General features: G+C 45.5%; 1 protein-coding gene across 10 annotated transcripts in view; it reads right to left on the reverse strand.

Annotated features, from left to right (window-relative positions):
* The window catches only part of LOC142788370 (mitogen-activated protein kinase kinase kinase 15-like), a 150,433-nt gene that overhangs the window by 81,539 nt on the left and 43,415 nt on the right, over positions 1-25,479 (reverse strand). For all 10 annotated transcript variants that reach the window (XM_075884942.1, XM_075884940.1, XM_075884936.1 and 7 more), the window contains 8 exons: positions 23,754-23,846; positions 21,783-21,889; positions 21,234-21,404; positions 13,782-14,054; positions 6,260-6,347; positions 4,257-4,328; positions 3,812-3,981; positions 2,277-2,460 (listed from right to left, as the gene is read on the reverse strand). In XM_075884942.1, coding sequence (XP_075741057.1) covers positions 2,277-2,460; positions 3,812-3,981; positions 4,257-4,328; positions 6,260-6,347; positions 13,782-14,054; positions 21,234-21,404; positions 21,783-21,889; positions 23,754-23,846 — 1,158 coding nt within the window. The remainder of the gene's footprint in view (positions 1-2,276; positions 2,461-3,811; positions 3,982-4,256; positions 4,329-6,259; positions 6,348-13,781; positions 14,055-21,233; positions 21,405-21,782; positions 21,890-23,753; positions 23,847-25,479) is intronic.

Here is a 25,479-nt window from a genome sequence, read left to right on the forward strand (position 1 = left end):
TTTATATGTTGGTCCTGCCACATTAGTGCCTGAAGCAATTTTGAAGCAAAAAAAAGTCTCTTGGAGCAGATAGGAAGCAGGAGAAACAAGGTTTTAGAGCAGATTTGGAGCAGACAAAACGGAACTCTTGGTGAATATCCTTATTTGTGTGCGTACTTGACATAATGCTGCAAAAGGGCAAGGCTGACACTTAGAGACCAGCCATTAATCAAGCTCTGAGCATGAAAAAGTGCCGCACCACAAAATAGGTGTTGAAGTGAAAAACTATGAGACAACAGAAGCGTGTACATTCGATACTTACGAATGATAGGCATCATTAGGTCATTCTAAAAAGAAAACGAAAAATGCCATAAAACCAGCAGTCTAACAATTGAAGAAAAAAGGCGAAGAAAACTCACTGCAAATGAGAATGTACCATTTGAAACTGCCTTCGTAGATATTGAATTCAATAATCACCACTAATCACTATGGATCAGTTCCATCGTACTCAATAATTTGTAGAGGAGTGAGCACTCAACAGCATTCTCCTTTCACTGCCAAAGACTTTGGGTTGAGCGCTTCTGATATTTCACATACTCAGAAAAAGTCTTGTAAAACGATAAAATTCGCAGAAAACGAACTGATGCCAAGCTGGAGTCATTGATCAATCCAAGTATAAAGTGGAGGGATGCTCTTCTTTAAGGCACTTTGAAGAAGCCAAGTTCGTTAGTTAAAATGTTGGCTTTAGCAGCTACCCGTGTTAAACAATGTTTCTCCTCAAAATGCTATCAAGCAGCAAACACTTGGTACGAGCCCTCGTGCATCACAAACGGTTGGCCGGACCCCCTCCTTCCCCCTGGGACCGCTGTAACAGGGGTCCTAAGACGGGGTTCAGGGTTCAGCAAGTGCCGAGGACTAGTGTGACTAGACTTAATCCCAGTTTTGCCATGCAGTTCACACTTAAGTTCACCAGATGGCTCATTAGGCAGTCCACGCACAGTGAGAAATCTTCATGGCAACGCCGCTCAACGCTCGCCAGTGTGCGGTCTGCAAACAAAAGGTGGCATCGGAAGGAATCAACTGGAAACATTTGCATGCCTGGATGACTTCTTTTTGTCGATTCATAACAACACATTGTTCTCGCAGCCTTTATAACGCATGTGAACACTTGCTCGTTATTTGTGCCCAACTGCGTGGCTTAGTTCTAGTGTGCTTGCTTACCACAGCATTAAGTTGGTCTCGCGATCGAGATAAGTCGCGCAGTGAGCTCTATGATGTGTGCGAGTAGCAGCTGCACTGTATCGAGTCCAACTTGCTCAACGAGCACATTGCGGCGTAGCTTTACCATAGGCATAGAAGAATGTTGAAAAAGCAGGCTTGTGCGAATAGTGAATTTCAGGTTCAAAGCGAATTCGAAGGAAATAGTGATTTTGGTTGAATAATTCCGAATTGAATTCATATAATATATATGGCATATTATAAAGAAAAATAGGTATCTTCGTCATGACCTAACCTGCAAAAAATTTTTTATGAATTGAAACAACAGTTGCACAAATGTTTTTTTTTGTTCAAGAAAGTACAAAAAACCTTGAACAGGAGCAGAGCTTGACTGCAAGTAATTATCTGTGAAATATGTAATGTTTAAAATTTACTATACTTAGAGCATATTACTATATTTAGAGCATATAAGTCAGTATAATAAGCTTTTAAACTTAATAAATGATTTGAGTGTAGTAGTAGGTTCATTTGACCTAGAGGTGGGGCTTCGCGGTAGTGTGGATTTGTTTTAAAAAGGTGTTTTCACAGCTCAGCACCTGTTTACTACAGTGAAGACACCTTTACGAGAGTTACATGGGGATTAATATACACTTACTTGTTCATTGCGAATACTTCGAAATTTTCAATTTTTCAAATTCGAACCGAAGCAAATTCGAATACTGTACTGTTAATTGAAATATTTGAAGCATTCAAATATTCGCACAAGCCTATAGAAAACACATCTAGTAATAACACTGATATGACATTGATTGATATGTGGGGTTTAATGTCCCAAAATCACCATATGATTATGAAAAACGCCGTAGTGGAGGGCTCCGGAAATTTCAGCCTCTGGGGGTTCCTTAATGTGCACCCAAGTCTGAGCACACGGGCCTACAACATTTCCGCCTCCATCAAAAATGCAGCCGCCACAGTCGGGATTCGATCCCGCGACCGGCAGGTCAGCAGCAGAGTACGTTAGCCACTAAACCACCGCGGTGGGGCAGTGATATGACACTGTGTTGCGACATTCAACGCACCCGAATACATCCTGATCCGTCGTCGAGGTCTATGTCCATGACCACTCCTTCCTGGTTTTCCGTCAGGGCCAGGACGAGGTCGTAGAAGCGGTTCTTGAGTGCCGGTGTCGGAAAGAACATCTGGAAGTCATCAGAGTTTTGGTGCACGTACAGGAACAGGCACCGTTCTTCCCTTTTGTACTGGCTGCAACGAACAAGTTCTCATTTTGAGAATTGCACTATGCAGGCTACACTGAGGAAAAGTTATGCAAAATGCAGTGCCGGGCCGACCCACAAAGTATTCACCAATTCAAGAATCCGAAGAGTCGTTAATGTAAGCTTAAAAATGCCATAAGAAATGCTGCAATGCTGAGGAGCTGTGCTATGTTTGAGTGCTGAAAATTTGTGTTCATTTTCTTTGTGCTTACATGTGCAAGGCTCGCGCTTATTTCAAACGTTGTAGCATTGTACATGTCATGAGGAAAGCTTGTGGCTGCTATGAAGTCTCACACCGAGCTTAAACAGTTAAGTGAAAAAACACAAACACCAGATGCTGCCTACGATTGTACTTCCGTTCAGACATCCTCATCGCTTCCACTGCCATCATTTTACAAGCTTGCTGCAGGGGAACTTAGAAAAAACTGGATGTATGTTTTGCCATTCATCACGCCTCTGGCTTTCAGTCTTTGAGCTTTTAGTGACAGTTTTGCATTAAATTGTACCATTGTTCCAGCAACACCATCTTTGTGCACTTGAAACCACAACCTAACTAAACCTGCTGAACTGTGCCTCAGCGAGCCAGATGTATGCCAATGCCATGTGATGGCCGTGATTGTGATCTGTGTTATGATGGCATGTTATCATTGACTAACGAATATGAGGTAGTACAGTAGCTAGCACCACTTAATAAAAGCTTGTGGAAGTTAAGCAGCATTCCGACATGGCTTTCAAGATCGAAACAATACGCCACGAAGAAGCACTGTCGGCTTAGTAGAAACCCTACAAGCAGAAACAATTCTGAGATGATCGCTTGCAAAATGAGCTACAAAATTCGTCGTTGAGCTTTCAGTTAAACCCTAAACAATAACACCCCTGCAGCAATTCAAGGCAGCCGTTTCTCTAGCAGTTCAAGATGATATTAACTGGAGTGCAAACACATTTACTTCCACCTCGCTTCTCATTGGTGCAAGCAGCAGGAAGAGAAACCACAGATTTCACCATTTTTATGATTATGATATACAGTGTTTTATGCCACAAGGATCATTTGATGGCTAAAGAGCGACAGGTCCTAGGAGAAAAGAATGCAAACAATGATCACAGTAGGAGGCCGCGAAGAGGCCCTAAAATTCTGCACACTAAGGCGTGTAAAACATACTCTAAGTGCCAAAATCATGAAAGCGACCTTGAATGTGTCTTGTGAGGATGACTACAAGTGGTCATGATAATCAAACTATGAAGATATGTTCAGAGCACAAATGCCTCGTCGATGCCCTCGTGTCCACTATTTAACTCATAGTATGCTGCACGTTGGAGATACTCAGACATGGCTCACTCACCTAATACTGCGGATGGAAGAGGCGGTGAAGAGCCACTCGTGAATCTTGCGGCACTTTCCCTTAAGCGTGTCAAGGCAGACGTTTCTGATTTCGAGAGACTTCTCTTCGGCACCCATGTTGACTGTCACGTAGCTAGGCATCAACACTTTGGTCGGTTCCAATATCAATATCTGGAGCAGATTGGAAAAATTTATGTGCACGTAATACAGAAATAAGCACAATACACTCAAACCTCGGCATAACAAAATCCGACCTGCCACGATAAAACTTTACTACATCTGAAAATTCGTTAAAAATCTATCTTTCTAACACTGTATCCATTACACAACCGTTTTTCATAAATTTGGTTATACCCAATAGTTTGTTATATCTATGTTATATCGAGGTGTCATTGTACTACCTATGCCTTCGAGGCAACTAATGCAATGCATGCCAAACAACTTACAGGAAAACGTATGGTGTTCTCCAAGTCTGCTGAGTAAGTGGCAACAAAGAAATCCACCCAGAAGTCAAACACCTGCAAATGTTAAACAAAAAGCACATAGGTGAACTGAGAAATCTAGCTCAAAACTAAACAAAGCCGTGATTAGCAGAACGCTAGTGGCACGAGCAGCAACGGCACCCTTAAACACACCAGGAATCAAGCATTGAAGATTAAACACAACAATCTTGAGAAAGATGTTCATTGCAACTTGATACAGGAAGACAGCTGGTGTTCAGAATGCTCTATGCAATAATAACACATAGTAAAACTCCTGTAGTCATTAAAACTAAACTCCTGAAGCAGCGAGAATGATTGTACTCAGCGACAACATTTCTTGACAGCACTGCGGAAGCTACAGAACCAAATTGCAATAATGGTACCGCACCAAGAAATACTGCACAAGTTTACCAATAACTTTCTCATTGGCCTTGCTAAAATAAATGCTGCTTCATTTATTATGAGATTCAAACAGTGGAGGGAAGTTGTAGTAAAATACAATTAATGTTCAATTTGCAGGAATGCCTCCTTTTTGTTTGCATTTCTTAGACAGCACCACTTTTTCATCACACAGGTGTGTCGAAGTAAACATGGCCTCTACGACATAGCGGTTTAGTGTACGGCCACAAATGCGCTGTTTATTTCTCCAAGAAAAACTTTTAATATGATATTAAATAACACAACCTTGTAATATAATATTAAAATATACAATGAACCGTTGAAATGTCTCTCCCACTCACATTTCTGTAGAGATAATTTCTTAAATGCAGTAAAAATGTGAATGAAACCTAAATCAGCCGCAAGCTGCCGTACTACTTGTGTAGTAACACAAATGTGTGTAAGCCCTGCCTCCATAGCCTTCGCTCTAATGTCAAAAGAAGTTGTCGCCAAGTATTGTGCATCCACTTCTCTTATCGTGGTTGCCTGCAAATGCTGTGAATATTGGTAAAGCTAGGCATGGCCTCCAATATCGCATCGGCGCAGCATCAGTCTTGGAAACTACAGGACAGAAAAACCAAGTAGCAAGGTTGAGTGGACTACAATCGTGAGTGTTGTTCCGCAGCAGAACAGGCTTGAGCAGCAACGGAAATCGATGCGCTTGGTTGCGAGTCATGTACTGCTTGTTTACAGCTGGTATTTTTTTGTACTTGCGTCACTTTCACCGCATCCCCATTTTGCTGGTTCGGAGGTAACATGAAACGCCTGGTGTTACCACGGGAAACGGCACGAGCAGTTAAAAATTCGGTTCGTGGCTGGATAGGCTGAACTGGTACTGCCATTTAGCAGTGTCCAGTTGAACCAAGCTAGCAATATCAGGGCCTCTGAGATTGCAAAATATTGTTCAATGGCCATTGTTGCTACTGCAGCTCCTGCTACTCTCACTTTGCTGCTACTGGTTTCAGTGGCCCCGTAGTAAAGGCGGGCAACTTTGGGCGCAGAAACAGTGACGTATAAGAGCCCACTTTCTCGCGCGGTTGTTTGAAGTGCGCTAACATGATGCGATACATTAAAACGTAACTTTACTTCAAAATAAACACTTCCTTGGCACAAAACTAGCACTGTAAGGTGTCTGGAATGCTATTTCAACAATCAACGTCGACCTATGCTTGCCTTCAGTGTGGCTTTTAAGCACAATAGAGCAGCCTCTTGCTGAACGGAATGTGAACGGACCAGGAATATATGTACCACTTAACAGAAGTTTCGTTAGTTACTAAGAAATGAACAAGGGTGCGAAATACAAGTACTAAATAAATCATACCAGAGACAGTTGTTCCATTTGAGCATCGATTCAGTTGATTTTAGTTTACAGAGAGCATACTGTATTATGAATATAACAAAATAGTGGCTGTAAGATAGTATGCAACCTTAGCTCCTTTTTCAAGTACATTATAGTGAAGAAGCATAAATGAGCACCATGTAATGCCACGTAAAAGCTTTGGAACAGCAGCAAGAGCTGAGGAACAAACCTGCTCTTCCGCACTTCTCTCGACGTCCTCGGGTCTTTTCCGGAAATGGCTGATGAGCTTGATGTTGTTGAATGTTGACTTCAAGAACCTGAAAACAAGACCTACCTTTATTAGTTTGCATTTTTGCATTCTTGCAGCCTAGTCTGTGCTGCAGTGAGCACAAATTTTTGTGCACCTCGCATGATGAAGCCTAGTAAGAACTGTTCCGTGTCCATGCATGCACTATTTAAGTCATCCTTATGTTCTCTCTTTCCAGTTGTGCCTGGTCATCTTGGAATGGATTAGGATTCTCAGTAAGGATGGTCGAAAATTCGAATTGTCGAATAGCTTTTTAATAAGTGGTTGCTATTTGATTAGATTTGCACTAGAATTTTACTATATGATCTATTTGATCTCCCTAGGAAGCACAAAACTTTTCGAAGATCGGGCTGTTAGCAAAAATGGATTCTTTTTATTATATAAAGCAGCGCAAATGGCAGAACAAGAACTAGAGACGACGATAATGGGAGTCCACTTGTTGCCCGTCGTTTGCGCTGGTTTAAATAATATGGAACTGTACCAACTAGCCCAGCTGTCAACTTTGCTCATGCATTTCTATTCTGTTCAAGCAGGCGAATTGCCATAAGTACAGCCGCAGCCACATCTGCGTAGAGTGGCGAGCAGCCGGTTTTCGCTCTGCGGAGCAACCCCTTGAGGCAGTTTCACGCTCTGATGTGGTGTGTCAGGAGCATGCGTCACCTAGTAGTTAGGCTGGCCACGGCAGAGCCCTAAACTGCCTTAATGTGCTGCCCCGCAGGACAAAAACCAGCTGCTTGAGCGCTCTACACAGACGTGGCCAAGGCCGTACATCTGAAATAGTTTTAGTGCCCCCCAGCACACTTATCAGGCATTTCAGTGTACAACCAGGCTGTCGTAAATACATTCGATACCTTACGCAAGCACTGCTTAACTACATAAATTTGCGTTTCGTGATGAGCTCTGCTGATACCAGCAAAGCGTGCAATAGATTACCCTCTCTGAGGGAATGTTTGGATCGATGACTGTGGCAGACGAGTGGATGAATCGTCCAGCTTTCCATCAATGCACGTGCGCATAGCTGATTGCCGAATTTCCGGCAATACGCAGCGTTTGCTGCCTCGTAAGGCCAATCGATCCTAGTTGTGTGCAGCACTTCGCCAACTAAGCAAACCCCATCATTGCATGTCAAGGTGCTTGCAGTACCGTATGCACGCATTTGCCAGGAAAGTGTTCGTGATGCCCACACAGCTCCTAACTTACACGGGCGCAGCGATGGCGAGCTACTTACATTCATGAAGGTGGCACATCTGTGCAGCACACCAAGCGGTATCGCACTCGGCATGAACGGCGGTGCGATGTGTTTGTGATGTGCGCACACCACTAGCAGCGCTGGAACACATGCACTACTGAGCACTTTGCTGGAGATACTTGTTAAAAGGGTGGTCGGTTATTCAGCCACACTAGCACGTTTGCTGCCTGCCGATATCTCGCCACCGTGCATTTCTAGTGCTTATATATAAAGACACCACAGTGACAGTTATAATGGCCCTCTCATAATTTTACTATACCACATCACGCACTGGAGTTGCGGCAAAGCTGCCTTTCGGGCTCTGCTACACCCACAAACTGAATTTGACTCGCGAAAGCATAGTAAGTTTAAACATGCACAGCAGTGGTGGCGGCCTTAATTAATGCCGTACTGGACCAGAAAGTCCAAAAAGTTGGTCTAAGATTTTTAGCATCAGAATTTTCAGATGATTTTATACAGTTACGTTTATGGGGTCAATCAGGTCGACTGGACTCACAGGGAGCATGCCTGTAGTTAGGAAAGTATGATTAGCAAGGGGAAACAAAACCAAACAAGATGACAGGGTGCACGCAAGGGAGGTGGACATGAAGCACGTGAGCTTCGGAACACAGATGGGTGAACCGAAAAGCACAGGAGGTTTGTACTGAGGAGACCAAAAGGACTGACATGGTATCACCAGACCAGCTGGAATGAGCTTGGCGGTTTCGTACAGCGAATGAATGTTCCAGTCTGGGCCATGTGGACTGTAAAGTATGCGGCTCTTGCGATAGCAATTATATGAACACTGTCATCGGAATTTCGTGGTCGCCGCTGATCTGTACAAAGTCCAAGCGATGTTATCGGACAATAACATCGCTTACCCATCATCTGCTTTACGTGCGAGTAAAAGCGCGCTAGTTAGGGACAAACGTGGCTGAAGCAGAGATGAAACGACCCAGCAGTCACCGTCGCGCAAAGGGCACATGCGATAACATCGCTTCGCGTGTGAGGCCTGTCAGAAGTGTCGTCGCTTGCTTACGAGTTATTTCACTTGGACGCATTAGAAAAGAAACCAGGCACTCTGTTCAACAACCCTTGTGAATGAGTAAAAAAAAAACAGCACAAAAAGTTGAAGGGAAAAGGTAAGGATATGGGGGAGGAGCGCTTGATAAAGGTGATGGGGGTAAAAGAGACAGTGAAAGGAAAAAACAGACGAATTAAAAAAGAGAAAAAGTAAAGAAAAAGTTCTGACTTGCAAAAAGGAGAAGCACTGGTTAATCCTGGCAAGCAGCTTAAAAAAGCCCTGCCATTAGGTTCGATGAATCCTTGCGGAAGCACGGTTCAGCTTAGCTCGCTGAGGGGGCGGGGAAAGGGGACGCATAAAGGGGACGCATAAAGGAAAGGTACAGAAAGTGTGCGGTGAGGAGTGTACATAAGCATACGCAATTCCCGTTCCGGGTACAGGTGGGGGAGAGTGAAGGTCCATCGCCGCGTCGCCCCCTCCCTTTCTGCCCGAATCGCCGTGCCCCTCCTTTCCTATTATGTAAATTTGAAGGGTTGACTATGCGCTCCCCCCACCCCAAAGGTTAACGTTGGCATGCCTAAGGGCGTGGGTGCGTCCGTACGATGAAACAGCCCCAAAAAGGGCGCGCATTCCTCCGTGCGTGCACCCGTTTGCAAATGCGTGCTGTGGGGGTGCTGACACCCCCCTGTAAAGTTGTCTGCGCCGCGTGGCGCACGTGTCTCGCCCCAAGGCTTTATTTCGGTGGTGACCACTGCCAGGCGATAGATGGCGTTGTGCTCGCTTTGAGTACCACTGTTGGTATAGTGGTAGCGCCGGCGGTGGCCCCTGGCGGAAGGCAGGCCTTGGTGGTGGGCGAGCGTTGAGCGAGTCTCTTCTGCGCGTGGCGGCTGCCGCGAACGGTTGTCTGTAGCGTGGGCCCCCTGGTGCTCGGCACCGCGGGCTTCGCGCCGGGGTCCCACGTGGTAAGTCAAGCGTTGGCGATGCCGCCTTGGGTATGTGTTAGTGTTTGTGTGTGTTAGTGTGTGTTTATCATGTTATTGTGTGTTTAGTGTGTCACTGCGTTATGTTGTTTGTACGATAGCATGTTAGTTAAAATTGATGTAACATTCGGCGGGTCATATCGTCGTCTAAATTAGTTAATAAATGTATGTATGTTGTGTGCTTTGTACCGACCGCGTCAACTGTGTCCGTTCACTCCTAGAGCGTGGCGTGGCAAGGCGCTCGTTCGCCTCGCCGAGACCCCACACTGGCTGCCCAACGTGGAGCTCTTGGAGTATCGGACGACAGTTTTTGCGGTTCAATACAGAGATTTTGTTAGAGCCGGAGTAGAGTAGGCCTAGGGGGGACTTCTTTGCTAGCGTCGGTGGTGTGCTTTGTTGAGAAGCGAGGATATTGGTTTTGTAACATGTTTGAATCTGTCGGTAGGTTGACTTTCTATTTATTTTTTTTGCTCGCAAGTGTTGTTATTTTTGTTGTTAGTTTTCAAAAACGTTGTTGAATTAGGACGAGAGCCATGCGGTCCGCATCCTGGGGTGAGCAAGGCCTAGAGCACGTGGTTTGTAGGCCAGGCCCAAAGCGAGTGAGTACGGAAGCCTCGTGGGTGGTCCGATTTTCTGTAAATAGCTTCTTCTATATCTTTGGGCTCAGGGAGCCGGGCGTCGTTGCTGTCTGGTATTGCGGCTCGACGCTGAGGCGTTGTGACACCGCCCGGGGCGGTGGACGCCGATCGCTCGGTAAGCTGCTGTGTGCGGCGAGCGATAGGGCCACCCCACAGAGGGGACGTCTCCACGCGGCTGCCTCTTCTGCGCCTAGGCTGGGTGCTGGGTGAATGCCGGTTGTTGCCGAGCGACTCATTAGGCGTAAGGCTCTGCGCAGCCGCCTGTCGCACGTGGCACAACTAGGTGGATCGTGGTGTTGAGGTGTTGCGCTCTGCTTCCCTCACTCTTTTTTTTTTGTGAGCACGAGTTAGGAAAAGTGATTTTTGTTTTATTTTGATGAGCGTCTTGGCCGCCACCGATGTATTAGCTAGCAGTACTGACCAACGTACCACGTGGACAAAAAGCTCAAAGCTCCCTTCCCGAGGACCTGCTCGATTGTTTTCTTTCAAGTTTTTTTTTTGTTGTTATTGATGTATTCAGCGGGAGGGATGTCATCCACCGCCGGCTGGCCTGCACATCGTCAGCGTCGCTGGCCAGGAATGCGGTCGTGAGGTCGGGCGATGGAGATGCCTGGGACCTGCGCAACTGCCTGCAATCCGGCGCCCTCGCGAGTGCTGGTGGCAACTGGAAGACGTGTCGGCGCTAGCGACGGACCGTCGCGCCGACGGCAACATTGCTGTTGCGGGGCCGGTACTGAGGTGAAGTCTAGCCAGACAGTGCAGCAGTGTTGACCAGCGGCGGTGTCGTGGTGCAAGGACATTATGGTCGTGCGATATCATTTTTTTGTTAAAGCTTGTGTAGCTAATTTTTGATTTCGGGATATGGTTTGATTTAAGGTTGGGGGAATGTGGGGGTGCTGACACCCCCCTGTAAAGTTGTCTGCGCCGCGTGGCGCACGTGTCTCGCCCCAAGGCTTTATTTCGGTGGTGACCACCGCCAGGCAATAGATGGCGTTGTGTTCGCTTTGAGTACCACTGTTGGTAGAGTGGTAGCGCCGGCGGTGGCCCCTGGCGGAAGGCAGGCCTTGGTGGTGGGCGAGCGTTGAGCGAGTCTCTTCTGCGCGTGGCGGCTGCCGCGAACGGTTGTCTGTAGCGTGGGCCCCCCGGTGCTCGGCATCGCGGGCTACGCGCCGGGGTCCCACGTGGTAAGTCAAGCTTTGGCGACGCCGCCTTGAATATGTGTTAGTGTTTGTGTGTGTTAGTGTGTGTTTATCATGTTATTGTGTGTTTAGTGTGTCACTGCGTTATGTTGTTTGTATGGTAGCATGTTAGTTAAAATTGATGTAACATTCAGCGGATCATATCGTCGTCTAAATTAGTTAATAAATGTATGTATGTTGTGTGCTTCGTACCGACCACGTCTGCTGTGTCCGTTCACTCCAAGAGTGTGGCGTGGCGAGGCGCTCGTTCGCCTCGCCGAGACCCCACAGTGCTCACCCAGCCACTCATGCAAGCGCTCCTGCCAGAAGTGCTGGCTCCCTCCTTTTTTTTTTGTCTTTCACATGCGCTGCGGCACCGGCAATGCAAAATACGCAGCCCGCATGGTAAATGCGAACTACGTCCCAGTCGGCATCCTTGGAAAACACCAGCGTGAAATGAGTACGAGGTGGGTTCTTTTTTGTACGCTATAATCTCCTCTTGCGTGTCATATGAAACGTAAACATTGGGCAGTTGTCTGTCTGGCACAAAAACCAGTACCGTGACGGGACGGGGCGTTTGACAGCTGCGTGAATGGCCGACTGCTCACTTCCTACATCGGGAAACCCAGAATTTCCAAAAAAGCATGCGGCACAGAAACAACCTCCGTCAGTTGAACAGCGAACGGAGTGCAGTGGCACAGCACTGCGAGCAGTCTGACCGCCATCACTTCCTGGAATGCTGGCACATTCAACAGCCAGCTAGAGCATCAACCCTACCATGGGGTAACTGCCCTCCCTCTATTATAATGAAGTTTTCTCTTTTTTTTTTTCGTTAACGTGCGTGACCTTCAAAAACTGCACAGCCATGCCCGATTTTGCTGCTCCTACTTGATAGGCCGCATGTTCTGACTGACGAAACTGACAGGACGCAGAAAAAATTTTCGTTGTAGTGGAATCGAAAAAACATAGCTGATCTGAGCTAGCAAAACAACGAACGTTTATTCTCAAAATCCAAAAAGTGTCCGCTGCTTCACTTTCTTTCCCACCAGCGTCACGACGCGATTCTCACCCGTGCATAGCGAGGCCATGGTGAAAACCATGCTGAAACAACGCTTGCAACCCCTTTCGTGAACAAACCAAGCAGTTGCATTAACACGTTAACACCAGCAGCTGTCCGCCATCAAAGTGTATTTGACAACGCTGAGATGGAGGCAGGATATCGTGTAGCGGTGACTTTTGCCATAATCTATGCTATTCTTATCACCAATCACTTGCGGCTAGCTGATTTTGTAGATAATGCGGACGAACAGCCGCTCTGATCAGGTACCGTACAGGCCAAGCTCGAATAAAATAAGCATTGAAATCAGAAAAGGCATCGTTTCGTGTTTGCACCCAGCAGCTGCGTGAAGAAAACTGAGCAACTGAGCTTCAGCTTTGGATCGTCTGCGGTTCAAAAGCAAGCTAGTGGCAAAAGCAGGGCAGTCTCACTGCCATCGCTGCCGTGCAATAGAGGCGCCCATTCTTGCTGAACAGCAATAGCTTCTGGTGGTGCCGATGCGTGTTTTTGACTTCGTCGATGTATTTTGAGGTTCTGAAAATGCATCAAAATGCTAAAGATTGTGTCTATAGTAATAAAAATGCATCAAAATGCTAAAGATTGTGTTTACTCTATAGTAATAATTATACGAGTCCGGAATTGCATCGTGAAATTTTGTTGAAGGGGGGCGGCAGAAGAAAAAGTGTTCATTGTGGTGACAATATTTATGCATTGACTCCTATGGACTGCTGATGAGGAACGGTAAATTTTTCCGTTGAAGCAGGAATTTTGTTGAAGCGGCATTCATTGTAGCGGGGTTCGACTGTAATAATTTTGAAAGTTTAACGCTCCAAACCACCATATGATTATGAAGATAGCGTAGTGGAGGGCTCCGGAAATTTAGGCCACCTGGAGTTCTTTAGCCTGCACCTAAATCTAAACACACGAGCCTCAAGCATTTTCGCCTCCATTAAAAATGACGGGATTCGATCCTGCGACTTGTGGGCCAGCAGCCAAGTGCCTTAGCCGGTAGACCACCGTGGCGGGTACGCAGTGGCCACTTGCAACACATGTGCACACACAGGCCCACTACCGCCCATGACGCCACACGACCCCCCCCCCACCCCTTCGCCCCATAAAAAAACAAGGGGGAGAGCGTGGTGCCATCGTTGGTAAGTGGCTGCAACTAAAGGCAGCACTGCTACGATGGGATAGCGCCGCACGCATCTTTCTACCGGAGGCGTTGTCCTAATATTAGCTGCAGCATTCCTGAACAAGAGGTGCGCTCTGCACGACTCGACGCACCATTCGGGTATCTTCAGCCTGCTATAAGAGACATGCTCTGCACAGTGTGACGCACCATTCAGGTGGCTGCAGCTTGAACATGCATTCGGCCGCCTGGATGGCTTTGGTGTAGTTCTCAGCCAGGAAGCTAATCTCGAAGAAGGTGGCCACGTCCCAGTAGTCCAACAAGTTGTCCAGCGAGCCCTTCAGCCCGATGAGGTTGTTGAGCCGCAGGCTAATATGTTGCAGCTCTGTCGACTCCGACAGCTCATGTCCGTCGATGACTAGCAGCGTGGCCAGGTTCACACCGGCATACTCGTTGGGTTGGACCTCGAATCCTCTGCGATACCTGCGATGAATGCTGCATTTACTCGATTGCAAGGCGCCTACAACTGTGACTCAAGGGGCGACTTTTCACTGTGTCCAAAAAGTAGAAAATAAAAAAAAATAATAATAAATGTGTGCATATTTCCCTTTTCTAGGCAATTAAAATTTCGTCATTCGACTGTAATGCAAAGGTCGACTTCAAGCTGCACTAACCTAGAAAAAGAAAAACTCTTGTTACATGTGGGTTCATACGGTAGGTTTCGATATGGTGCACTAGCTGAAAAATATAGAGGCACTATGCTGACAGTGTGGTTGTGCAGGCACTATGTAAATTAATTTACCTATCTAACGATTGAATTTATCCTGAATTATTTCTTTGAAAGTTCTAAAGTTTGAGACAGGACATGTGTACTATTGCAATCAACCCAAGTGTTACAATAGCAAAACACAGAGCATATGCGTGTTTCAGTTGTTTCACAATGCACCGAGGCCGAAATATTGAGCAGAACAAGTCTTAAATGTACAGTAAAACCTCGTTGTAACGAAGCAGGATATAACAAACTAATGAATATAACAAAGCAATTGTAAATCCTCTTGAAATTCCCATAGACTTCCATGTATTTAAGGGGAGATGCAGGTCGAAAAACGCGAGTTTTTTTTCAAAATTACCGGTTTTTTATTTTCACCTGTTTTGATAAGATTAGTACCTCTACTGTTATGAAAAAAGTAATACAGGTTGAAACTTAACTGGAAATGCTTTAAAATTGCATCTAAAGAGCAAAAGGTGCCTGTTAAAAGGTCGAAAGTGTGCAGTCTTCGAGCACATAGCCGCTGATAATGCGCCGCCGCTCGCCATTGTTGATCGCATGAGTCAAAGAGTCTAGCCTCACTCTTCAAATACCAGCAGTTTCTCTCGCTGATGCCGTGCAAGAAATAATAAAAAGAAGCACTCTTCTGCGCGTTTTTCGAGCTCCGCGACTGACTTATCACATGGTAAGAATAGGGGACCGCCATTGGCCGCTGCGCGCCTGTATGTGCTGTGAAACCTATTTGTGGGTTCCATGTCTTGTCGAGCAGCGCAGCTGAACAATGCTTTTTTCGTGTAATTAACTCCGTTATGAATAAAAAAAAAAGCCACTGCTCGCAAGTGAAAGCCGTTGTGCAGCGCGATTTGTAGGAATAGGCTACAAGCAGCTGGTCCGAATTGCGGCAGTTGTTCGCTTGCAAAAGCCAATGCATCGAAAGTCATTCACACCCGTCAGCCGGAAAGTTCGTGATGCGGCAATGGATGACGTCAACGCCGATCTTGAGAGGTCGAAAGAGCTCACAGTGAGAAAACTTAGCAGGGACGAGATTGCCATTATGTACGACGGTATATGGCACAAACATGGCTGCAAAATGGCATGACACTGGACTTAAGTTTGGATTTCGCAGTTCAGTCGAACTTTTTCCTAGCTTGCAGTTGGCACAAGGCTTTGCCAGATGGAGTGGAAGTTTGGCAAGCGGTTCATGGCCCTGTCTGTGAGCGAAATGTCTGTGGGGAGTCGGCTCGAAAAAGCCGAGAGGGACACACTTATGGTGCTGGCGTATTTTAGTCGCAGTGGCCACTACAAGAAGGTTTGTTCTTTTTGGTGTGCAAATTTAATCTGATTTAATGATATCTTTCATAAATAAACTCAAAACTTTCAAACTCGTTTTCCTCAAAACACAAATTTTGCCATTTTTTTTAATGTGCCCCTTCTTTTTTGGGCACTTATAATGCTGGGATCTGCATAAAATTTTGCCCAAATTTTTTCCAAAGTATGACAAATGCAATTATCTAGTTTAAATTTCAGTATTTTATTGTATAATAAAAAAATTGTATGTATACCTTTACTAAAATAGGTAAAATATGGACTTTTTGCGTCTATTATTTTTCACGCATATTACATATTTTGTATGTGCTTCCTAATTAGTTACTTGCACTCTACATTTTATTTGAAGTATTATGAACTATGAATGGTAAAAAGTTACTGAAGTTTAGGGATGAAAAGAGGGGGGGGGTAAAAGGATTAAGGTTTTCACTTTGTCATGTTGCAGAGCTAAAAGTGTGTAACTTGCAAGAAAACTAATCATATATTTGAAATCAGCATAAAAAGTTCCATAAACAGCTCAAATTTCATTTCTCTAGCGTGAATATTAAAAAAAGTGTCTTCGAGTAGCATCTCCCCTTAAAACCTAATTTTAACGAAGCAAAAATTTTCTCACGATGAATATAACAAACCATTCTTTGTCTGCAATGAGCATTTACTGATCATTTTGGTATACATTAATTCAATTTATTATAGCACGCAATGGTGTACGTCTCATCACACCTGCGGTAATTCAAAACTCACGGCGCTCCCAGAAGCCGCCTGCGGCCTGCCAACACGCATGTGGGAACGAGTCTCCCCGACTCCTGTTTCCTCAGAAACTAATGAACTTGCCCGCACAGCAACATCGCGAGCGTGCGTGTCAGCCGACCTCCCCTCTCCTGTAGAACTCGTTCACCCGCCCGTGCATCTGAACTCCTTCTCCCCTTCAGCTCTACGCTGGGGCCTCGCACGCCGCCGGGGCGGTGGAGATTGTGGGCATGGCTTTTATCCTTGTAGTTTTGTCCTTGTAGAAGCGGGCAATGTTGAAGGCCTGGCTTCAAGAAAAAAAAAAGTGGCCGAAGATTTCAGCGACGTCACTGGGTGCCGCGGGCGACCAGGCCCAGACGTCGTGGGACGCTCTCCTCGACTCTGACATTGTGCCTGACTGCGACACTTCCAGCATGTAGATCGGTGCTGATTCTGACACTGTCACAACTGAAGAGTTGTCAGATGCGAAAATGGTGCCTACAATGACGAGCGTGTCTGACGACAGTGAGGAATGTATCGACACCCCGAAGGCTGATGTTGGCGAACCCGACGCCCGCGCAAGCGCTATATGCGACAGACCTGTCGCTTCTTTGGTGCTTACGATAATGGCGAGGACGGACTCGAAATAGTTGCTGCAGCTGATAAAGCAGTCATCCGCAGGAGGAAGAGTCGGCAACATACAAAAATATTAAGGACTATTTTTCTTTGAAGTGATCTGCAAGACGGTGTGCTGAATTAGTGGAAATAAAGTGCATTGTTCTTTGTTATATTGCTATTTTTAGCCATCCGACGGCTGTTTTTCTCTGCGTGGCGGGCTGCTGTGATATTCGTTGGTGTGTACATTCTCTCTTGCTGGCTACTTGTCGGTAAAAATGAATATTGGCTATAATGAACTAATAATTATAACAAAGTAATTACAACCTTCAACTTCATTAAAATGAGATTTGACTGTAAACATTTCTTGCTGGGTTAATGAAGCCCGTTTGAATGACTTTTGACTGTAACGCAAGATGTTGAATCGACTATGTGCACATGTGGAACCCTATTACTATTTTGAATAAAGAAAAAAATTTTTCTGCATGAAGGAAAGTTTTCATTTGAGATAGTTTGTACGGCACTATAATGTAACGAAAGAAGAGGACAGGACAGGTGGTGCGCAATCGTTTTGTTACTCATTTATGCATTTTGCTCAGCGCAACGACATTAGAATTGCTGCATGAAAAGTTAGAAAGTTAAAAGGACACTACAGAGGAAACCGATTTGTCTGTTATGAATACACACACACAATTCCAAAATCACCACACTCGCCAGTAGAAGATGCTTGGTAGTGTGAAAACACGTAAAAATAAAATGTGGGTGGCGACGCCACCTTGAAACTCCTGCATCAAATTCCGTGACGTCATAAATTTTGACAGTATTTCGTAAGGCCTACGTAGGTGCTCATAGGTAAAAATAAAAAACGTGATCTGCTGCAGGCCCAGAGACATAACGTACCAAGTTCCATCAAATTTCGTTGAGCCAACTTAAGCGAAATACGACAAATACACTTTGAAATTTCTGACCTCACACGTGTAAATCTTGGCGCGAAATTTAAAAATGAACCTTTGTCGCCGATTTTCTCCTCCAATAATGAACTTTGGAGTCCTCAGGGAACACTTTATTTATCTGAGTCCATTCATTATTTCCCTTCAGCATTTTTTTAAAGCCCACTACCCTAAACCACAAGAACAAATTAAGGCTAATTCACAAGAACATATAAACATTAAGACATGCTCATCATTTCTACTGAAGACAAAACACGCTGCTGCCATATTTATATCAGGCAATTCTAGCAAATTTAGCAAGGAAGTGAATAATCCAAGCCACCCAGAATCAAAACAACGCAACCCCACCTGAACAACGGCAGTATGGCGGACCGATATACAAAACAAAATGAGGAAGGTCCACCTAGCAATGATGACAGCTTTAAAAAACTGAAAATTGGTTTTGTTATGAAGCTATTCCAGGTACACTCATACTAATATAAAAATTCAGATATAATGAATTATCGGCTAGACCAAAGTAAGTAGCTGATAGCTTTACTATAAACGCAGTTACAAATGATCGTTTATAATGCATTTTTGCATAGAACGAAGTACAGTTGAGCCCACATATAACGGCCCCACTTAAAACGAACTTTCGCTTAAAGCGAACAATATCCGGCTGACCGTCAAAATATACATTAATTCAATGGCATAAAATCGCACTTACAACGAACGTCCCCGAGTGCCGCTGATCGGTTACTGTGAACGGAGTCAGCGGTCTGCCGACTTCCCGGAAAACCAATTTTGACCACCGTTCAGGCATCGGCGAGGTGCCCATACATTCTTATTGTTAAACGCCGAGCCGACCCTGCCTCCGCGCCCCTCTAGTTGCCGCTCTCCCCGACCGCTTTTGTTATGCACCCCTCCGTCCTTTGACACCCCCCCCCCCCACCGCTACTCCGCATCACCAGATGACGCCTGTGTTTTCACACTGCCACCGATCTTTCGAAGACCGGTCGGCCACGTACCATTTTTGATCCCTGGTACTGTCGTTGGCGTCACCGGCCTGGAGAGACCAGACCACTTGCCAACATCGTCGGCCACCGACTGTATCCGATAGTCTGCGTCTAGTCCATGCGCGTACGCTACCCCACTGACTCTGATAATTTGCGATTCGTTTCGTGTTTAGGACTTGTTCTCCCTCACTTCGCACTCGGCTCAGCATGCCTTCTGCGCGCGTGGGGAAGCGTGAAAACGGCTGTTAATTTGCGCGGAACGAATCACGGAATATCGAAGTTCGTGAGGCCACGCAAACCCCCCGGCGCAACAAAACGATTTTTTAATCACGGCCGCCGATTCTTTGAACGCCACCGTGCGCACCGAACGAGGCGGCCATGCTTTGACTTCTGCGCACGCTGGCACTCTTTCCAAGTTTTTCTACGTGCGAGTTTCGCGGACCTTTCAAGCAAGCTACCCAACCTGCTTCCTTCCCGTGTGTTTTGGTTTTCAAGGTCGCCCTCCCGTCGCATACTCCCCTCTCTTTATCGCACAGAGGAAGGAATCTTTCATTCCTCAGTGCTTTATCGCAACTCCTTGCCCTTCTCTTGCAAGTCTGCTCTCCTCTCTTGATCACAACCCCTTCGCCCGTCTCCACCGCTCTGCGACACCCATTATGCTGGCTCGACTTAGTTTAGTTTTCCGACTGTAAACGTGCCCAGAGCTCTTCCACACATGTGCGCGTCTTGCTCGCTCTTGGTGTGCGTGTGTGGTCATGATGGACGATGGGACGACTAGTACGCTTTTTCGTGCTACTCAACAAAACGTCGAAAGTGTGACCTCTTCGCTTGAGAGTAATCCGCGTGTTAGGTGCCGTGTTGCGGAGCGCTTGCTCATAGTTGTTGACCACCTGGCAGCCAACTTGCCGCTTTGGGCGTCCCTGTATTCAGCTGTGGAGATTCTAGCACGCTTTTTCGTGCTACTCAACAAAACGTCGAAAGTGTGACCTCTTCGCTTGAGCGTAATCCGCGTGTTAGGTGCCGCGTTGCGGAGCGCTTGCTCATAGCTGTTGACCACCTGGCAGCCAACTTGCCGCTTCGGGCGTCCCGGTATTCCGCTGTGGAGATGGTGAATATTTCGTGGGCAGCGGTAATGGCTACATGTGCGCGAAACTATTTTAGCGAGGCCGACTTCGTCGATCGTCGGGCCCGATGCCGAGCCTGAAGCTTCCGAACAGGACCATTGCGGCGGCGATTTGTGGCAGCGCGCCGCCGACTCCGACCTGGGAGAGTGGGTGGGACATCTGTTGCGATGATTTAATTACGGCCGATGATGATGCCGACACTGCGAAACCGTGCACGGATTGGGGCATTGGGAATGAAGTACATGACGAGAGCGATTTGGAGGAATCAAATTGCAAGAACGACGAAGCTTTGGAGCCAGCGCCTCATGCAGCTTATGCTACAGGCCTCGGCAAACGAGCAGCCTGCCGTTTTAAATGAACTCGAGACCGCCCTTATCATTTCTGCTCTTCGAAACACGTGCATCACAGACTTTTGGGGGCAAAAAAGTTTGTGTTTATACTCGCAACTTTTTTTAAAAGCTGTGTTTCATTTGCTACGAACTTCGGGATACAGCGAACGGATGCCGCGTCACGCTCAGGTTCGTTATAAGCGGGCTCGACTGTATTTTCGTGGCAGGTGTGAATTTGTAAACAGGGGCAGGTGCAGTTGACATACTGAGGCAGTCGTAGCGAAGTCACCGCGTGTAGGCTCCACCCCAGCCGAAAGCTTGCCCCCATGCTCGGCAACCACGTGAAAACTCGTGCCGCAGGTGCAAAGTGGCCTCCACGCACAGGGCGTCGGGGAGCTTCACACGCAAGCTTTGAGCTGGGTCAAGCCTACGTGCTGTGACACCCCTACAAGAGCCTCAATTTCTTGACGGCTCCAAACTTCGTTTGTTAACATGGAATAGGTCTACAGAGTTACATGAAAGCGCCAAAGCGCAAAAGGAGCAGTAGAAAATGCAAAAAGGTGAAGCAGACTGGGAGAACGTTATATGATTATTCATCTCGTCTGCCCAAGACCCTTTGTCTGCCTTTAACACTTCAGAAGCATCGTTGATGATCACTTAAATTCCAGCAATCAGCTAAGTGGTGCTGGTGTCTCCCACGTAATCTAGCAGTGAGAGAGAGAGAGAGAAAGCAACAAATTGGACTCCACAAAACGGCGTTGCAGTGCAAATCAGGCATCTTGGATTCGCTTCAGTTTCGTCAGACTTTTGTGAATGCGCGTGACCCACCAGTGAATGGCATTTTTCAGGCTCTCCTGGTCCGCGTAGTCCGACTCGACAAACTTGTCCTTGTAGATGCGCCCGCATAAGCACAGGATGTCCGGCACGTGATTTTCCTTCTTCTGCAGTGCAGACTTAATCACCTCCAAGGCAAGCTCGCGATCACCAGGCCGGTTACGCCTGGAAGAAGGCACACAAAGTAGACCCTTAGTAAACTGAAGTCTCTTAAATGGCACTACAATTTAAATGGAGCAACTGGCTTTAGTACAATTGATTTTGTACTTGTGTTTTGCAAACCCTTGTTTAGCTCTCAGTAAATTGAAGGGTTTTTGAATATAGTTTCCTAATCTAGCCAGGTTTCGTTATGTTGCAGTTTAATACTGTACTCTCAACACATAACTCATCGTGGAAGTGAATTAGCTAATTAATAATTAGCAATTACAAATTTCCTGGGGATACTAGATTGTGTATAGTACAGCGCAAGAAATACTTTAGGTTAACGAACTATCTTAAAGAAAAGAAATTTTCCTGCAAGACAGAACGACTGCTTACACATACCTATTTAATGCAAATGCGTATGCGTGCTGGATGGCTGCTGATGACAAGAACTTCAAGTTTGGCACTGCCTTTAGGTCATCTACCAGCTTTACCATCGCATCGTAGTCCTAGAACAAGGAATGAAAAAAAAAAATAATTATAAGTCAGGCACTCAGTTGGCCAGAACCCTTGCTTTTCTACATTCGTCAAAAAAGTCGCAGTTCCTTTGCAAAAGCGTAGCCATGAATGTGAGAGCAACAAACTGAAATGCCAGGCGAAGCACAGCAAGCAGCTTGAAACTTGCAGCGCACTGCTCAAGCACAAAAGACACACGAAAAGAACACATACAGGACGAGCGCAAACTAATGTTGCAGCTGTTATTTAGCTGTGTTTGAGCAGCACAGTATGTGACATGACCATACTGTTCAATTCTAGAGATACAGACAGATGCACACCATCTTATATGGACATGCGAAGTGTTACAACTGAAATGCTCCTGCCACTTTTTGCAAGTCAACCTTTGCAACAGTGATGCAACAAGCTATGACCACTGGACTCATGGAAACAGATTCCACAAAGAATTGCTTCACTTCATGCACAACATTAGGCTATTGATTCACATGTATTACCCATATACAAACAAAATATTACACAATTCTGAGTCACAATGTTAAAAAAAAAATAGCAGCGCTCCTTCTGCGATGTAACCACTACATAGAGAGAAGTGACCTTTGTGTGCTCTGTAGCTTTCAGCACAAACTTTGCATGGAAAGCATAAGACAAGTCCACTTCTCACATCATGAGACAAGCATGCACATATGAGTGACCACGCGCTGTTGGGCGAAGTACAGGTGGGAGGAGCATGCGCATCGCAACGAACAAGGTGACAACCTTCAAAGCGCGTACTTCACGCCATCTCGCCGGCGATGCAGAGAACACGCTAAAATACCTACAAGCTGTGCGTCTCGACACCGCGAAACGGTGTACATAAATAGCTTGCTGTCAGCATGCTGAAGGGCGTATGCTTCGTGGTCGAGCTGTCTAATGCCGCACACTGTGTAGTGAGGGGCCGAAGGTTCATATCCCCGAACACACACCTTGTAAAGTATTTTTCTGAAGCATTTGTCTCTTTGGTGTTCATGCATTCACATATGCATAAGCGGAACATGACGGACACGGCGACGTTAATGACAAAAACCAGCTGAGAGTTCATATAACTGCTTTCACAATAAAATTACAGGGTAACACAACATGATCGGCACAACTCACTGCTGAACAACTTATGACAGAGTATAGATACAAGACACGGAAAGCTAACACTACAAGGAAAAGAAATGTCACCAAGCAATGAATGCCTCTAAAACAAAGATTTAGACAAGGGTACTTGTATTACATCTGAGCTTACTCGTTAAAAGATTGGCTGCAGAGAATACCATATTTATTCGAATGTTAAGAGAGTTTTGCCAGATTTTTGCTACTTAATGTCGACCGAATTTCCATTTTTTCCTGAGCGCAGTGAAAAGTCACTCCTCCCGTTACAATCAAGTAAATACGGTATCCCTGCTTGATAACTTCTCACGACTACTTCAATCCTCTATTGTTCCCGGAGCTTCCCTATCATTTCAATTTGTGTTGTTTGTAAGAGGAATATCTAACTTCACCAGTTAAACTTAATTTTAAAAGAGCTTTCATTCCGTTAGTAGTGTAAAGCTAATACATTCATACCTCATTATAACGAAATCGTATCTTACATGAAAATAGGTTCGATATATCTGAAGATTGGTTATAAGAGTATATTCATAACATTATATATATATTGCAAGACTATTCTAAATTTACTTCGTTATAACCAATATTTCGTTGTCAGAAACATTTATTTCAAATCAAACAAAGGAGTGAAAATTATGTAGCGGTTTGAGTGCGAATACAATGTTAGTTCTGCAAGTCTATCTTTCACTAGTCTCCTGAGGTCAAGCGAAATCAGAAACGAACCTGAATGTCTCTCAAGGAAAGGAGCATGCTCAGCACAACATCCCCAGATATGATGTGAGGGTCGTCCAGCCGCTTCCTGAAGCTTCGTACCACCTGTCAGAAGGGGTGAGAAACAGAGCAGCCTGTGCAACCGTGTCACTTCCATATACAAGACTGATTAGGTGAACAGACACTCCCAACCCGCAACTTATATTCCATTCATCTCCTCTTCCCACAATCTGAGTTTTCCACACCATCTTCTGCACCAAGTAGCACTTACGTAAATCAGTCATGTTCGTTGGAGTTAGATTAGCTCTGTTTCAGCCTATGCCAGCTTATCAAACATTCCTTCTAGGCGCCTAATAAAAGGACACTAAGGAAAAATAACAATGTACGTCAAACTGAAAGACCAATGTTTGGGAACGTCTAAAACGTAATTATTTATCAGTAACATTGCTCTACTTATCAGGAAATTAAGGTAAATGTAGGACACCATACACATCACGCGTGGGACAGTTTGAAATGATCCAAATGACATCAGAAGTCCCAAATACAATTACCCACTAGTAATCAAACCATTTGCAATAAAAAAAAACCTTCTGTGCATTACTACATATAATAAGATGCTGCCTTCCCATTTATGATTGATTCACGGAAAAAGGAACCGCTTACTTCTGGTGCAAATGCCTTGCAGCAGCATAATAATGATGAGCTCCCTTTTTAATGATTTTTTCCCCCTAAAGAAAAAAAAAACGCCAGGCAAATAAAATGTGTCTATGACTGCACAAAGCGTTACAAGATGTCAATACCATCGTCCAGTAACCATGCATTCCTGCAATCCTTGACGTATGTCGGTGACCACACAGTTAAGACGGGCAACATTGGCCAAGGCAAGGCTACATCAACAGGCAAGTTTTCAGGCAAGTGATTTCAAGTGTGCTAATGCCATGCGGACCCCTGAAATAAGATTTTCATTTCAAAGTACGCATTTCCTAGGCATGAAAGTAGCACTACAAGGTTTCTGGACCACTATTTCAGCAATTAATACTGACTTAACCCATTGACGCTCAAAAATTATTCCTACTGGTCTGAAACTATTTCGCCAGTTTCTGACACAGCGAAGAAAAACACAAAGAGTGGAAGAAAAACTCGGAGGATATTAATTTTTCGCGCACTCTGCAGGCAACCCCTTTAGTGCTATTTGGGCAGTGTATGATACCGTTCAAAGCATTCTCCTGGGTGCAGGCCAGGGTTGTTACTGCAGGTTTTGCAGAAAAACAGTTTCCCTCCTGCCTCCTTTTGTTTGTCCATTGCTACCAATGGCGCAGTCCTTGCTGCTTCAACCTGGCAGCTTAAAGATGAGATGGCTCCTTCCATCTAGCACTTCTTCCTGCTCTTTCCTTGCAGACAAGGCCCACTTTCAGCTTCCAGCCCTCATGTCGCCTACAAGCTGTTGGATGAGGTTGCGGCAGTACTGCAGGTGTCACTGTTTGTTCTGCTCATGATTCTGCAGTCATGTGCACTTTTAAATCAAGCTGTTAGCTATAAAAACTTTCTGAAGATAAAAAAAAAAAGCTTTTTCCACCTTAACATCGTCTCGCAACAAAATGTGCAGCACGCACAGTAATGATTTGCATGGTCAACTGCACCCATATATTATGTGTAGTCTCCACTGCCATCACCATCGTCTTCGTTACTTGCTTCAGTCGAATCACTGTCATCACTGTCTAGTGGAGGCACGCTATTC

The sequence above is a fragment of the Rhipicephalus microplus genome, unplaced genomic scaffold (genome assembly GCF_043290135.1).
Source record: "Rhipicephalus microplus isolate Deutch F79 unplaced genomic scaffold, USDA_Rmic scaffold_56, whole genome shotgun sequence".
NCBI classification, from domain to species: Eukaryota; Metazoa; Arthropoda; class Arachnida; order Ixodida; family Ixodidae; genus Rhipicephalus; species Rhipicephalus microplus.